At 46.1% G+C, this 12092-nt stretch overlaps 1 protein-coding gene across 3 annotated transcripts in view; it reads right to left on the bottom strand.

Moving 5' to 3' along the window:
* The window catches only part of ints13 (integrator complex subunit 13), an 85735-nt gene that overhangs the window by 3147 nt on the left and 70496 nt on the right, over nucleotides 1-12092 (bottom strand). For all 3 annotated transcript variants that reach the window (XM_070897663.1, XM_070897665.1, XM_070897664.1), the window contains 3 exons: nucleotides 8426-8580; nucleotides 4385-4615; nucleotides 1392-1531 (listed from right to left, as the gene is read on the bottom strand). In XM_070897663.1, the coding sequence (XP_070753764.1) occupies nucleotides 1392-1531; nucleotides 4385-4615; nucleotides 8426-8580 (526 nt within the window). The remainder of the gene's footprint in view (nucleotides 1-1391; nucleotides 1532-4384; nucleotides 4616-8425; nucleotides 8581-12092) is intronic.

Raw genomic sequence — 12092 nt, 5'->3', positions numbered from 1 at the left:
ACCTCCTACCAATTACTTTAAATCTACACCCCCTGGTTATTGACCTCTCTGCTAAGGGAAATAGGTCCTTCCTATTCACTCTATCTAGACCCTTCATAATTTTATACACCTCAATAAGGTCTCCTCTGTACCAAAGAAAACAAACCCAGTCTATCCAATCTTTCCTCAAAGCTAAAATTCTCCAGTCCAGGCAACATCCTCGTAAATCTCCTCTGCACCTTCTCTACTGCAATCACATCTTACCTGTAATGTGGTGACCAGAACTGCACGCAGTATGCAAGCTGTGGCCTAACTAGTGTTTTATACAGTTCAAGCATAACACCCCTGCTCTTGTATTCTATGCCTCTGCTAATAAAGGCAAGTATTCCGTATGCCTTCTTAACCTCTTTATCTATCTGGCCTGCTACCTTCAGGGAACTATGGACATGCACTTCAAGGTCCCTCTGCTCTTCTACTCTTCTCAGTGTCCTATCATTTAATGTGTACTCCCTTGCCTTGTTAGCAGGCCGGTGCCATTGGAAGGAGCAGCGTGCGGCGGCCTGGCTCGGAAATTGGCACGGTCCTGGCCTACAAGACCATCAGCACGCCGATTTCAATTTGCCACTGTTCTGCCCATCTGACCAGTTTATTGATATCTTCCTGCAGTTTACAGCTTTCTTCTTCATCATCGACCACTCAGCCAATTTTTGTATCATCTGCAAACTTCTTAATCCTACCCCCTACATTCAAGTCTAAATCATTGATATATACCACAAAAAGCAAGGGACCTAGTACTGAGCCCTGCAGAACCCCACTGGAAACAGCCTTCCAGTCACAAAAACACCCATCAACCATTACCCTTTGCTTCCTGCCTCTGAGCCAATTTTGGATCCAACTTGCCATTTTGCTCTGGATCCCATGGGCGTTTACTTTCATGCCTATGCCATGTGGGACCTTATCAAAAGCCTTGCTATATACACTACATCATATGCACTACCCTCATCGACCCTCCTTGTTATCTTCTCAAAAAATTCAATCAAGTCTTTGCTTTCCAAATTGCTATTTCATTTGATACTATTATTTATAGTTAAACTCTTACATATAAATAAGAAAAGGTACTACTTTCACATGGGGAGTGAATTACATCTCCGTACCCTAGTCTCATCATCCCTCACCCTCGAACACTGCTTCTCCTTAAGTCTACACATAGTCTAAATCCGTCCCTCACCGCAAGCAATGCCCCAGGTTTATAACACATTATAAAGAACAAATTCAGAGGACTATGTTTTACAGCAATTGGATGTCACAGGTTCAGATAGCATTTTGAGACATGTTAGATTAATCCACTGCTTTGAGAACACGCTGTATATAACATGGGATAATAAATACCCAATGGAGACAACACAACTCACCTTTAACCTTTTCGAGTGGCTGTATCTCTCCTATGCTGACCCGGGGTTTTTTGTTTAGTGGTTCAGGGGAGTCGGGAGAGTCCTTGATTATCTCGGCTTCAGCCAGTTCCTCCTTCTCCCGTTCCAGCGCTCCTTTTAACCTTTACAAACAAGTTCCAAATTTCTATCATTCGTGACCGTGCACGGATAACATCAAATCATGTTAACATTCACAGATAACTCACGTTGGCATATGGTTAAACCTCAAACAAAGGGGTGCAGCATTTTGCAGCACCACCATGTTACGCTAGAGCAGTTGGTGCGGGGTCAAACGCTTGTGCTGCTGTCAGGAGGGGTCGAGCAGAGGCTGTGTGACCACCTCTCCTCCATTAGGATAATAGAGTGCGTCATCCCGGAGTTTAATTTATACATCTGTTCTTAGGATGTGGGTTACACCAACAAGGCAGGATTTATTCTCCATTCCTAGTTGCCATGAGGCCATTCAGAATCAGAAAGTGTAGGACTGGAGGCTAGACCAGGGAAGGGATGACAGGTTCCCGTCCCTGAAGGACATCAGTGAACCAGTTGGGTTTTTACATCGAAATAGCAGCTTTAATGGTCAGTTTTTTCTAGTGTTAGTCCACAAATTACCAGATTAATAGAATTCAATTTTGCGATGGTCGGATTTAAACTCATGACACCTGGGTTACCAGTCCAGTACCAGAAGCTCGAGGCTTTGGCACCCTTGACGTGACTCCAGGCAAGCAGCTTACACTGGCACTAGAGGATACCTTGATGGAGGTTAGCTGCCCACCCTCAATAATGCCATAGCTTGTGGAGACCAGTAAGAGTGGAGGCCCAAGGAGATAAGTAAAATCAATACAAGCATGATCAACACTGGAAATCGCAGCGGGTCAGGCAGCATTTGTGGAGAGAAACAGAGTTAACGTTTCGGGTTGATGACCCGTCGTCAGAACTAGAAACATCGACCTGAAACGTTAAAACATTACCATCTCAAGTCGGCCCATCATCCCTTTTGTCTCTCAAATCTCTCCTACCTTCCACCCTGTCACAGACCTTCCCTTTTGTTCTTTCCTCCCCTCCCCCCTTTCAGTGCTCCTTAAAAATCTGTTAATTTGGAACATTCGACAGTTCTGACGAAGGGTCATCGGCCTGAAACATTAACTCGTTTCTCTCCACAGATGCTGCCTGACCCGCTGAGATTTCCAGCATTTTCTGTTTTTATTTCAGATTCCAGCATCCGCAGTATTTTGCTTTTGTACAAGCATGATCAATTTGTTTTTGGCCATTTAGATTTCACAGCATGCCATTCTTTTTCATAAACATACTACAGTCCACACAGCTTTTAGCAGGAGCAATGGCGCTAATGCAATTTGCCCGCTATACAAGTTGGACGGTTTATACCACCGTTTAAAGCCCGCTAATCTCCTGCCGCTGACCATACCGGAACTATCCTGCACTAATCAGGTACATGGGCGGCGCTGCTGGAATTCAGCACTCTCTAAATCTGGCCCACCCATACTTTTCCCCAAAGCAACGTACACCATAGTTCTTGTGTAATGTACTGCACAATTGTCACACTGACAGGGATGCGGCACTTCCATACCAAGTCTGTCCACAGAGATCAGTCAGCTGTGCCTAGCTTCTCTCCTGCCGAATTTCCCATGTGGCACCATAACCGAGAAGTGTAACAGGTAACTGCACTGTAACAAAGTGCCACCTACCCACTGAACACCTGCTTCTGCCCGCAATACCCCGACAGGCTTAGTTAACACGCTGCAAGCAGCGACTCTGTAATTGACACTAACGCTGATTGCAAGTGGTTTGCGCTACTTGTCCAATTTAAACCACTGTGATTTAAATGTGGGCCGTTTACGTAGCAAGGACTGTATTTACAAACTCAGCACATCCTGGAGATCCTGCCTTACTGACCAAGAGCAGTGTAGACCAGAAGAGCTGTTATTGTATGGTGCAAGTGTAAGCAACAGTGCAGCTATATATCCTGCTGTATTTTGATCTGTAAGCAAATGTTGTCATTAATAAGGGTATGGGATACTCTTAATGGAGAAAACAACCTTTTTGTCTTTAGCACGCAATGACAGGATTAAGTACTCCCAATCAGCCATTCCATAGATGCCCCGATCAGTGGTGCCATCGATCTCCCGGTTCACTATACCATATACATTTTCCCAATCAGCCATACCATGCAAGATTTGTCTACACTGTCAGCGGGCAAGCAAGCCCCAGGTGGGCAGAGGAAACGTTTCCAGGACACCCCCAAAGCCCCCTTTATAAAGTGTAATATCCCCACCGGCACCTGGGAGTCCCTAGCCCAAGACCGCGCTAAGTGGAGGAAGAGCATCCGGGAGGGCGCTGAGCACCCAGAGTCTCATCGCCGAGAGCATGCAGAAACCAAGCGCAGACAGCGGAAAGAGCGTGCGGCAAACCAGGCTCCCCAAACACCCTTTCCTTCAACCACTGTCTGTCTCACCTATGACAGAGACTGTAATTCCCGTATTGGACTGTACAGCCACCCGAGAACTCACTTTTAGAGTCAAAGCAAGTCTTGCTTCCGAGGGATTGCCTATGATGATGATTCGTCCCAGCTTGCAGAGAGTGCCCCTAGAGTGAAATCATTCTTCTCCCATAGCGTCCTTATGGGAGTGGTATTGCCAATTGATGCTGAACTAGGGGTAGCCCTCTACACTTCATTCTGTTCATCTGCGAAGTCTGTAATGCCGTTTACTGGCACTGGGGAAGCGTTCCCTCTAGTTGCTGTAGCTAGAGTGGTTAAGCAAGGAGGGACATCCTAATCGGAGGCCTTGGTGTCAGTAATAAAACGGCAGCCTTTTAAAAGGCATCAATTAGTTTTCTTTTAAAGATTGACTTTCTTCATTGAAGCGGAGTACTTTAAAACAGGAGCATCCTTCCTTAGACACAGCATTACTTAATTGGCCCCAATGGCCTCTTCGTTTGGACGAGGTTGTACTCACCGCTCTGAATCTTGCCAGGATTTGTCAGGCTCGTAGTCTTTCACTACCTTTTCCGATTTATCTTCTTTATCTTCTCTCTTCCTCCGGGTCTTCTTGCGTTCCTCCTCTTCGGGAGGTTTGCTGCGGCACGCCAGCAGACATTCCAGCACGCGCTGGTGCTTCTCAGAATTGTTTAAGTGCGCTCTGACTAATGTTTCCAACTCATTCCACATTATCCGGTACTGTTCATCTCTGCAAGGGAGAGAATTGGAAGTACACTATAGTTATTACTGGCAAGCAGAGAAGATTGATCAGAATGGTACCGGGGTTGGGGGGGGAACACTTCAGTTCTGTGGAGTCTAGAGAAATTGGGATTGCTCTCCTTAGAGCAGAGAAGGTTAAGATGAGATTTGATAGAGGTGTTCAAAATCACAAACTGGCCAGAGGACATAGATTTAAGGTAACTGGCAAAAGAACTAGAGGCGACATGAGGAAACATTGTTTTTTTTTTTACACAGCGAGTTGTTGGGATCTGGAATGAACTGCCTGAAAGGGCGGTGGAAGCAAGATCAATAGCAACACTCAAGGAAATCGGATAAATAACTTGAAGGGAAAAAATTGGAGGCTATGGGGCAAGAGCGGGGGAGTGGGACTAATTGGATAACTTTGCCAAAGAGCCTGCACAGGCACGATGGGCCGAATGGCCTCCTTCCGTTCTGTAAGATTCTATCAAAACAAAAAAATCAAAATGCCACCATTTAATTCTGGCAGTGCACTGTGGTGTTATGACTCACTGTCAATGTATTTTCACTTTACGGTTGAACATTGGTAACCCAGCAAAGACTGCATGTGCACCGCCTTTCACCAGCTCTCTCCAGAGGTGCTGCTGTGTGTCTCACCTGTGTCGAGGCGTATAACACCGTTTCTAACAGCACTACATAGCTATATACTGCTTTAGGGAGTTACCATTTTTTGTAACTTTTTTTTTTTAAAAAAAAGGTTGCATATAGTGAAAGAAAAAAGACTTGGATTTATAAAACGCCTTTCACGACCAGCGGACGTCTCAATGCGTTTTACAGCCAATGAAGTACTTTTTGGAGTGTAGTCACTGTTGTAATGTGGGAAACGCATCAGCCAATTTGCGCACAGCAAGTTCCCACAAACAGCAATGTGATAGTGACCAGATAATCTGTTTTTTTGTTATGTTGATTGAGGGATAAATATTGGCCCCAGGACACCAGGGATAACTCCCCTGCTCTTCTTAGAGATTGTGCCACGGGATCTTTTACATCCATCTAAAAGATGGCACCTCCAACAGTGCAGCACTCCCTCAGCACTGCACTGGAGTGACACCAAAAATCCAGGACAGAATGGAGATGATTTGGTAATTCTCCCATCAACCACACCCAGAGACGGCACCGTTGGTAACTGGGATAGATTTTACACACATAATTTGTATTATGTAACTATCCTCACTGAATGTTACTGGAGAAATGATTCTACTTTTATCAGGAAACTCTGTTTGCTGTAAAATAGGTAGTTTGATGCAAGTCCTGCCCCATATCCAGCTCATTGGCTGACACAGTAGTGTCAATACTAACTCTGATTTTTCAAAGAGATATTGAAAGTATACATCTAGTATCTTTACAAAAACCCCACTAAAATAGAGACACAATCAATAGGTTAAAAGAAGCACAAAAGCTTAATCCAACACGAACCCCCCCACCCCCCCCTCCCCCCGAGAATGATGAGAGAGCTGAGCCCTGGTAAGAATGGGTCCATTGTGATGTACAAACTCACAGCTACTATAGGTAACCAAGCCAGTGAGTCTCTGCACCCCCTCCAAAGCTAGTATATCCTTCCTTAAGTAAGGTAACCAAAACTGCACGCAGTACTCCAGGTGCGGCCTCACCAATACCCTATACAGTTGCAGCAGGACCTCCCTGCTTTTGTATTCCATCCCTCTCGCAATGAAGGCCAACATTCCATTCGCCTTCCTGATTACCTGCTGCACCTGCAAACTAACTTTTTGGGATTGATTCCATGGTGTAATGGTGAGCACTCTGGACTCTGAATCTAGCAATCCTGGTTCAAATCTCGGTGGAGACTTCATGCTTGTTTCTAAAAGAGTTTCATGCACAAGGACCTCCAGGTCCCTCTGCAAAAATTTGGCAGATGGAGTATAATGTTGGAAAGTGAGAGGTCATGCACTTTGGCAGAAAAAAAAATCAAAGAGCAAGTTATTATTTGAATGGAGAAAGATTGCAGTACAGCAGGACCTGGGGGTACTTGTGCATGAAACAAAAAAGGATAGTATGCAGGTACAGCAAGTGATCAGGAAGACCAATGGAATCTTGGCCTTTATTGCAAAGGGGATGGAGTATAAAAGCAGGGAAGTCTTGCTACAGTTATACAGGGTATTGGTGAGGCCACACCTGGAATAATGCGTGCAGTTTTGGTTTCCATATTTACAAAAGGATATACTTGTTTTGGAGGCAGTTCAGAGAAGGTTCACGAGGTTGATTCCAGAGATGAGGGAGTTGACTTATGAGGAAAGGTTGAGTAGGTTGGGCCTCTACTCATGGGAATTCAGAAGAATGAGAGGTGATCTTATCGAAACGTATAAGATTATGAGGAGGCTTGACAAGGTGGATGCAGAGACAATGTATCCACTGATAGGGGAGACTATAACTAGAGGGCATAATCTTAGAATAAGGGGCCGCCCATTTAAAACTGAGATGAGGAGAAATTTCTTCTCTCAGGAGGGTTGTAAAATCTTGGAATTTGCTGCCTCACAGAGCTGTGGAAGCTGGGACATTGAATAAATTTAAGACAGAAATAGACAGTCATTGAAGGTTGGCATGCAGGTGCAGCAGGCGGTTAAGAAAGCAAATGGCATGTTGGCCTTCATAGCAAGGGGATTTGAGTACAGGGGCAGGGAGGTGTTGCTACAGTTGTACAGGGCATTGGTGAGGCCACACCTGGAGTATTGTGTACAGTTTTGGTCTCCTAACCTGAGGAAGGACATTCTTGCTATTGAGGGAGTGCAGCGAAGGTTCACCAGACTGATTCCCGGGATGGCGGGACTGACCTATCAAGAAAGACTGGATCAACTGGGCTTGTATTCACTGGAGTTCAGAAGAATGAGGGGACCTCATAGAAACATTTAAAATTCTGACGGGGTTAGACGCAGGAAGAATGTTCCCAATGTTGGGGAAGTCCAGAACCAGAGGTCACAGTCTAAGGATAAGGGGTAAGCCATTTAGGACCGAGATGCGGAGGAACTTCTTCACCCAGAGAGTGGTGAACCTGTGGAATTCTCTACCACAGAAAGTTGTTGAGGCCAATTCACTAAATATATTCAAAAAGGAGTTAGATGAGGTCCTTACTACTAGGGGGATCAAGGGGTATGGCGAGAAAGCAGGAATGGGGTACTGAAGTTGAATGTTCGGCCATGAACTCATTGAATGGCGGTGCAGGCTAGAAGGGCCGAATGGCCCACTCCTGCACCTATTTTCTATGTTTCTATGTTAACCGATAAGGGGATAAGGGGTTATGGGGAGCGGACAGGGAAGTGGAGCTGAGTCCATGATTGGATCAGCCATGATCGTATTAAGTGGCGGAGCAGGCTCGAGGGTCGTATGGCCTACTCTTGCTCCTATTTCTTATGTTCTTATTGAGGTGCGATCTTTTGGAAGGATTCCCCATCTCACTGGTACTGGTGGACATTAATGATCCCATGGTACTATTCAAAGAGCAGGTAATCTCTCCAGGTATGTTGGTCCTCCCTCAAGTACCACCACTGTTTATGGGATCTCCTGCTGTATGCAAAAACGGGCGCTATGTTATTTACACAAGTCAAGTTGCACTTCAAATTAATTTGAATACATCAGAGAAATGTGACAAGGAGCTACATAAATACAAACTTTATATAAGTTACAAAAATAGTAGAAAATGTTAAAAAACAAAAGATGCCATATTCAGATACAGGACATTGAAGCTTTTGACTAACTGCAATACTTCTGTATTCAACAATTATCAGTTCGTAAGAAAACATTTTACCTTTTGGATCCTTTGCCTCTGGTGCCAACTGTGGAAATGGGTAAGTGATCATTTTTTCTTTCCATATCTACTAAGTTGTAGATAGTTTTTTGACAGTTGAGGACGTCATCATCGGTTAGGCTCTCCTTCACAATTAGACTAGCTAAGGGAACAACCTGGGCATCAAATAACACAGGAAGAGTAAGTGAGTACATTGAACAACTGGGCAATTGGCAGCTTTGGACATACCAGGGAGCAATACTGCAAGTAAAATTTCCTTTCTCAACTCCCCACAACGTCTCAAGTTACTTTAGCCTGGCACCTACTGTGGATCATGGATCACGCTGCCTTAGAAGCTTGCAAAGGGGAGAATATAAAATAGGATGGCAATGCACTGAAAGGGTCAGGAATCTGAAAAAGGTCCACGGTATCAGCTTTGACTCAGTGGGTAGCACACTTGCCTCTGAGTCAGAAGGTTGTGGGTTCAAGGTTCCACTTCAGGAACTTAAGCACATAAATCTAGGCCGACACGCCAGTGCAGTGCTGAGGGAGTGCTGCACAGTTGCAGGTGCCGTCTTTCAGATGAGATGTTAAACCGAGGCCTCGTCTGCTCTCTCAGGTGGATGTAAAAGATCCCATGACACTATTTCAAAGAAGAGCAGGGGAGTTATCCCCAGTGTCCTGGTTAATATTTATCCCTCAATCAACATGACAAAAACAGATTATCTGGTCATTATCACATTACTGTTTATGGGAGTTTGTTGCGCACAAATTGGCGGCCACGTTTCCTAATTACAACAGTGACTACACTCCAAAAGTACTTAATTGGCTGTAAAGCACTTTGAGACGTCCGGTGGTCGTGAAAGGTGTTATATAAATGCAAGTATTTCTTTCTTTTACTTTGGAGCTATGCTGTCTTCAACGGCTGATTTCTCTGCGTCATATTCAAAGTGTCAGCAACCTGCAACGCAACGCAACGCAACACTAGAACCTACAGATTGTGTTTGCACCAGCTGGGCTCAGTTGGTAGTATGCATTTCACCAAATTAAAAAGTTCCAAGTTCAAGACCTACAAAATCTAAGCTGACACTGTACTGTAGGACTAAGAGTGCTCTGCATTGTCGATCTCAACCGAGACTTCATTCCACCTCTTCCAGTGGATCAGTAGTTTGTTAACTTCAATTGCACTATGCGAAGAGGAGCAGGGAGTTCTCCCAGTGTACTGACCAACATTCCTCCAACCTCCACCAAAATCCCATCAACTAGTCATTCCTCTCATGATTATCCTTTGTGGCAGGCTTTTGTTAACCCCACAGGGGAGTCTTTGAGGCAGCCGACCAGTTCATTTTTGACAGCGAAGCCGACTCCATGAAGGCGGCGTTCTTCCTCTGGTTTTTAATGCCAGGGTCGGCAAAGACACAGCCGTCTGGAGAGGCGTGATTGGCAGAGAGCGGGTCGGGAAATCCAACTCCGACGACACCCTACTCCTGACAAAATGTCTAGAACACGAACTCATCACCAACACCCTGTTCCGCCAGAGGGACAAATACAAGGCATCGTGGCAACACCCTCGCTCCAAACACTGGCACCTGCTCGACTATGTCATCATCCGAGCCAAGGATCGCAAGGATGTGCGCATCACCCGCGCCATGACAGGAGCTGACGACTGCTGGACGGACCATCGCCTAATCCGATCCTTTGTGAAGTGGGACACTAAATGTGAGTCTGTCTGTCTTCTTGATTGTTAGGGTAAGAATTAGTGGGTGCATAGCTTTAATCAGAGAATGATAGGAAAAGATGTCAAGTAAGCTAAATGTAAGACTCAAAGGCAGATTAAAAGAATGGCTTAGGTAAATAAGTCTTTTGAAAACAGACTGGTCAGCAGGGAAGGATCCACAGGTACAGCAGAGAAAAGCTTGCGAAGTGATCTTCAGTGATTGTGTAGAGATCATCAATCAATCAAATCATCATCATCATCATCATCATCGGCAGTCCCTCGGAATCGAGGAAGACTTACTTCGACTCTTGGAATGAGTCCTTAGGTGGCTGAACAGTCCAATATGAGATCCGCAGTCCCCGTCACAGGTGGGACAGATAGTCGTTGAGGGAAAGGATGGGTTGGACAGGTTTGCCGCACGCTCTTTCTGCTGCCTGCGCTTGATTTCTGAATGCTCTCGGCGATGAGACTCTAGGTGCTCAGCGCCCTCCCGGATGCACTTCCTCCACTTAGGGCGGTCTTTGGCCAGGGACTCCCAGGTGTCAGTGGGGATGTTGCACTTTATCAGGGAGGCTTTGAGGGTATCCTTGTAATGTTTCCTCTGCCCACCTTTGGCTCGTTTGCCGTGAAAGAGTTCAGAGTAGAGCGCTTGCTTTGGGAGTCTCGTGTCTGGCATGCGAACTATGTGGCCTGCCCAGTGGAGCTGATCAAGTGTGGTCAGTGCTTCAATGATGGGGATGTTGGCCTGGCCGAGGACGCCAACGTTGGTGCATCTGTCCTCCCAGGGGATTTGTAGGATCTTGTGGAGACATCGTTGGTGGTATTTCTCCAGTGACTTGAGGCGTCTACTGTACATGGTCCATGTCTCTGAGCCATACAGAAGGGCGGGTATTACTACAGCTCTGTAGACCATGAGCTTGGTGTCAGATTTGAGGGCCTGCCTTCAAACACTATTTTCCTCAGGCGGCCAAAGGCTACACTGGAGGCGGTGTCGAATGTCGTCATCAATGCCTGCTCTTGTTGATAAGAGGCTCTTGTGATATGGGAAATGGTCCACATTGTCCAGGGCTGCGCCGTGGATCTTGATGACTTGGGGGGCAGTGCTGTGCGGCGAGGACAGGCTGGTGGAGGTCCTTTGTCTTACTGATGATTCGCGTAAGGCCTATGCTCAGTAAATACGTTGACTATGACTTGGAGTTCAGCCTCTGTTTATGCGCAGATGCAGGTGTCGTCCACGTACTGTAGCTCGACGACAGAGGTTGGGGTGGTCTTGGATGAATACCGGGGGATCTCAGCAATGCAGTGATCGTGACCATCTTTAAAAAAGGGGACAAGTCCAACTGCGGCAACTACAGAGGAATCTCCCTGCTATCGGCCACTGGGAAAGTAGTCGCTAGAGTCCTCCTCAACCGTCTTCTCCCTGTGGCTGAGGAGCTCCTCCCGGAATCACAGTGCGGATTTCGTCCCCTACGGGGCACAACTGACATGATTTTTACAACGCGACAGCTGCAGGAAAAATGCAGGGAACAGCACCAGCCCTTATACATGTCCTTCTTCGACTTACAAACTTACAAAGGCCTTTGACACGGTCAACCGCCAGGGTCTCTGGAGTGTTCTCCTCCGTTTCGGATGCCCCCAAAGGATCTTCACCATCCTCCGCCTGCTCCACGATGACATGCAGGCCGTGATCCTTACCAACGGATCCATTACAGACCCAATCCACATCCGGACCGGGGTCAAACAGGGCTGAGTCATCGCCCCAACCCTCTTCTCAATCTTCTTCGCTGCCATGCTCCACCTCAGTCAACAAGTGGAGTGGAACTAAACTACAGAACTAGTTGGAACCTGTTCAACCTTCGCCGTGTGTGGAGAAACCAGCTGCTAAACACATTACAATTAAATGAACGAGGCAGTTAGGAAAAGCTTAGAAAAGGAGAAATGCACAGACAGGAAGGACAGATAATACAACTC

Source organism: Pristiophorus japonicus, chromosome 13 (genome assembly GCF_044704955.1).
Source record: "Pristiophorus japonicus isolate sPriJap1 chromosome 13, sPriJap1.hap1, whole genome shotgun sequence".
Lineage (NCBI taxonomy): Eukaryota > Metazoa > Chordata > Chondrichthyes > Pristiophoridae > Pristiophorus > Pristiophorus japonicus.
The sequence above is the reverse complement of the archived record's forward strand: the minus strand, read 5'-3'. Positions and strand labels throughout refer to the sequence as shown.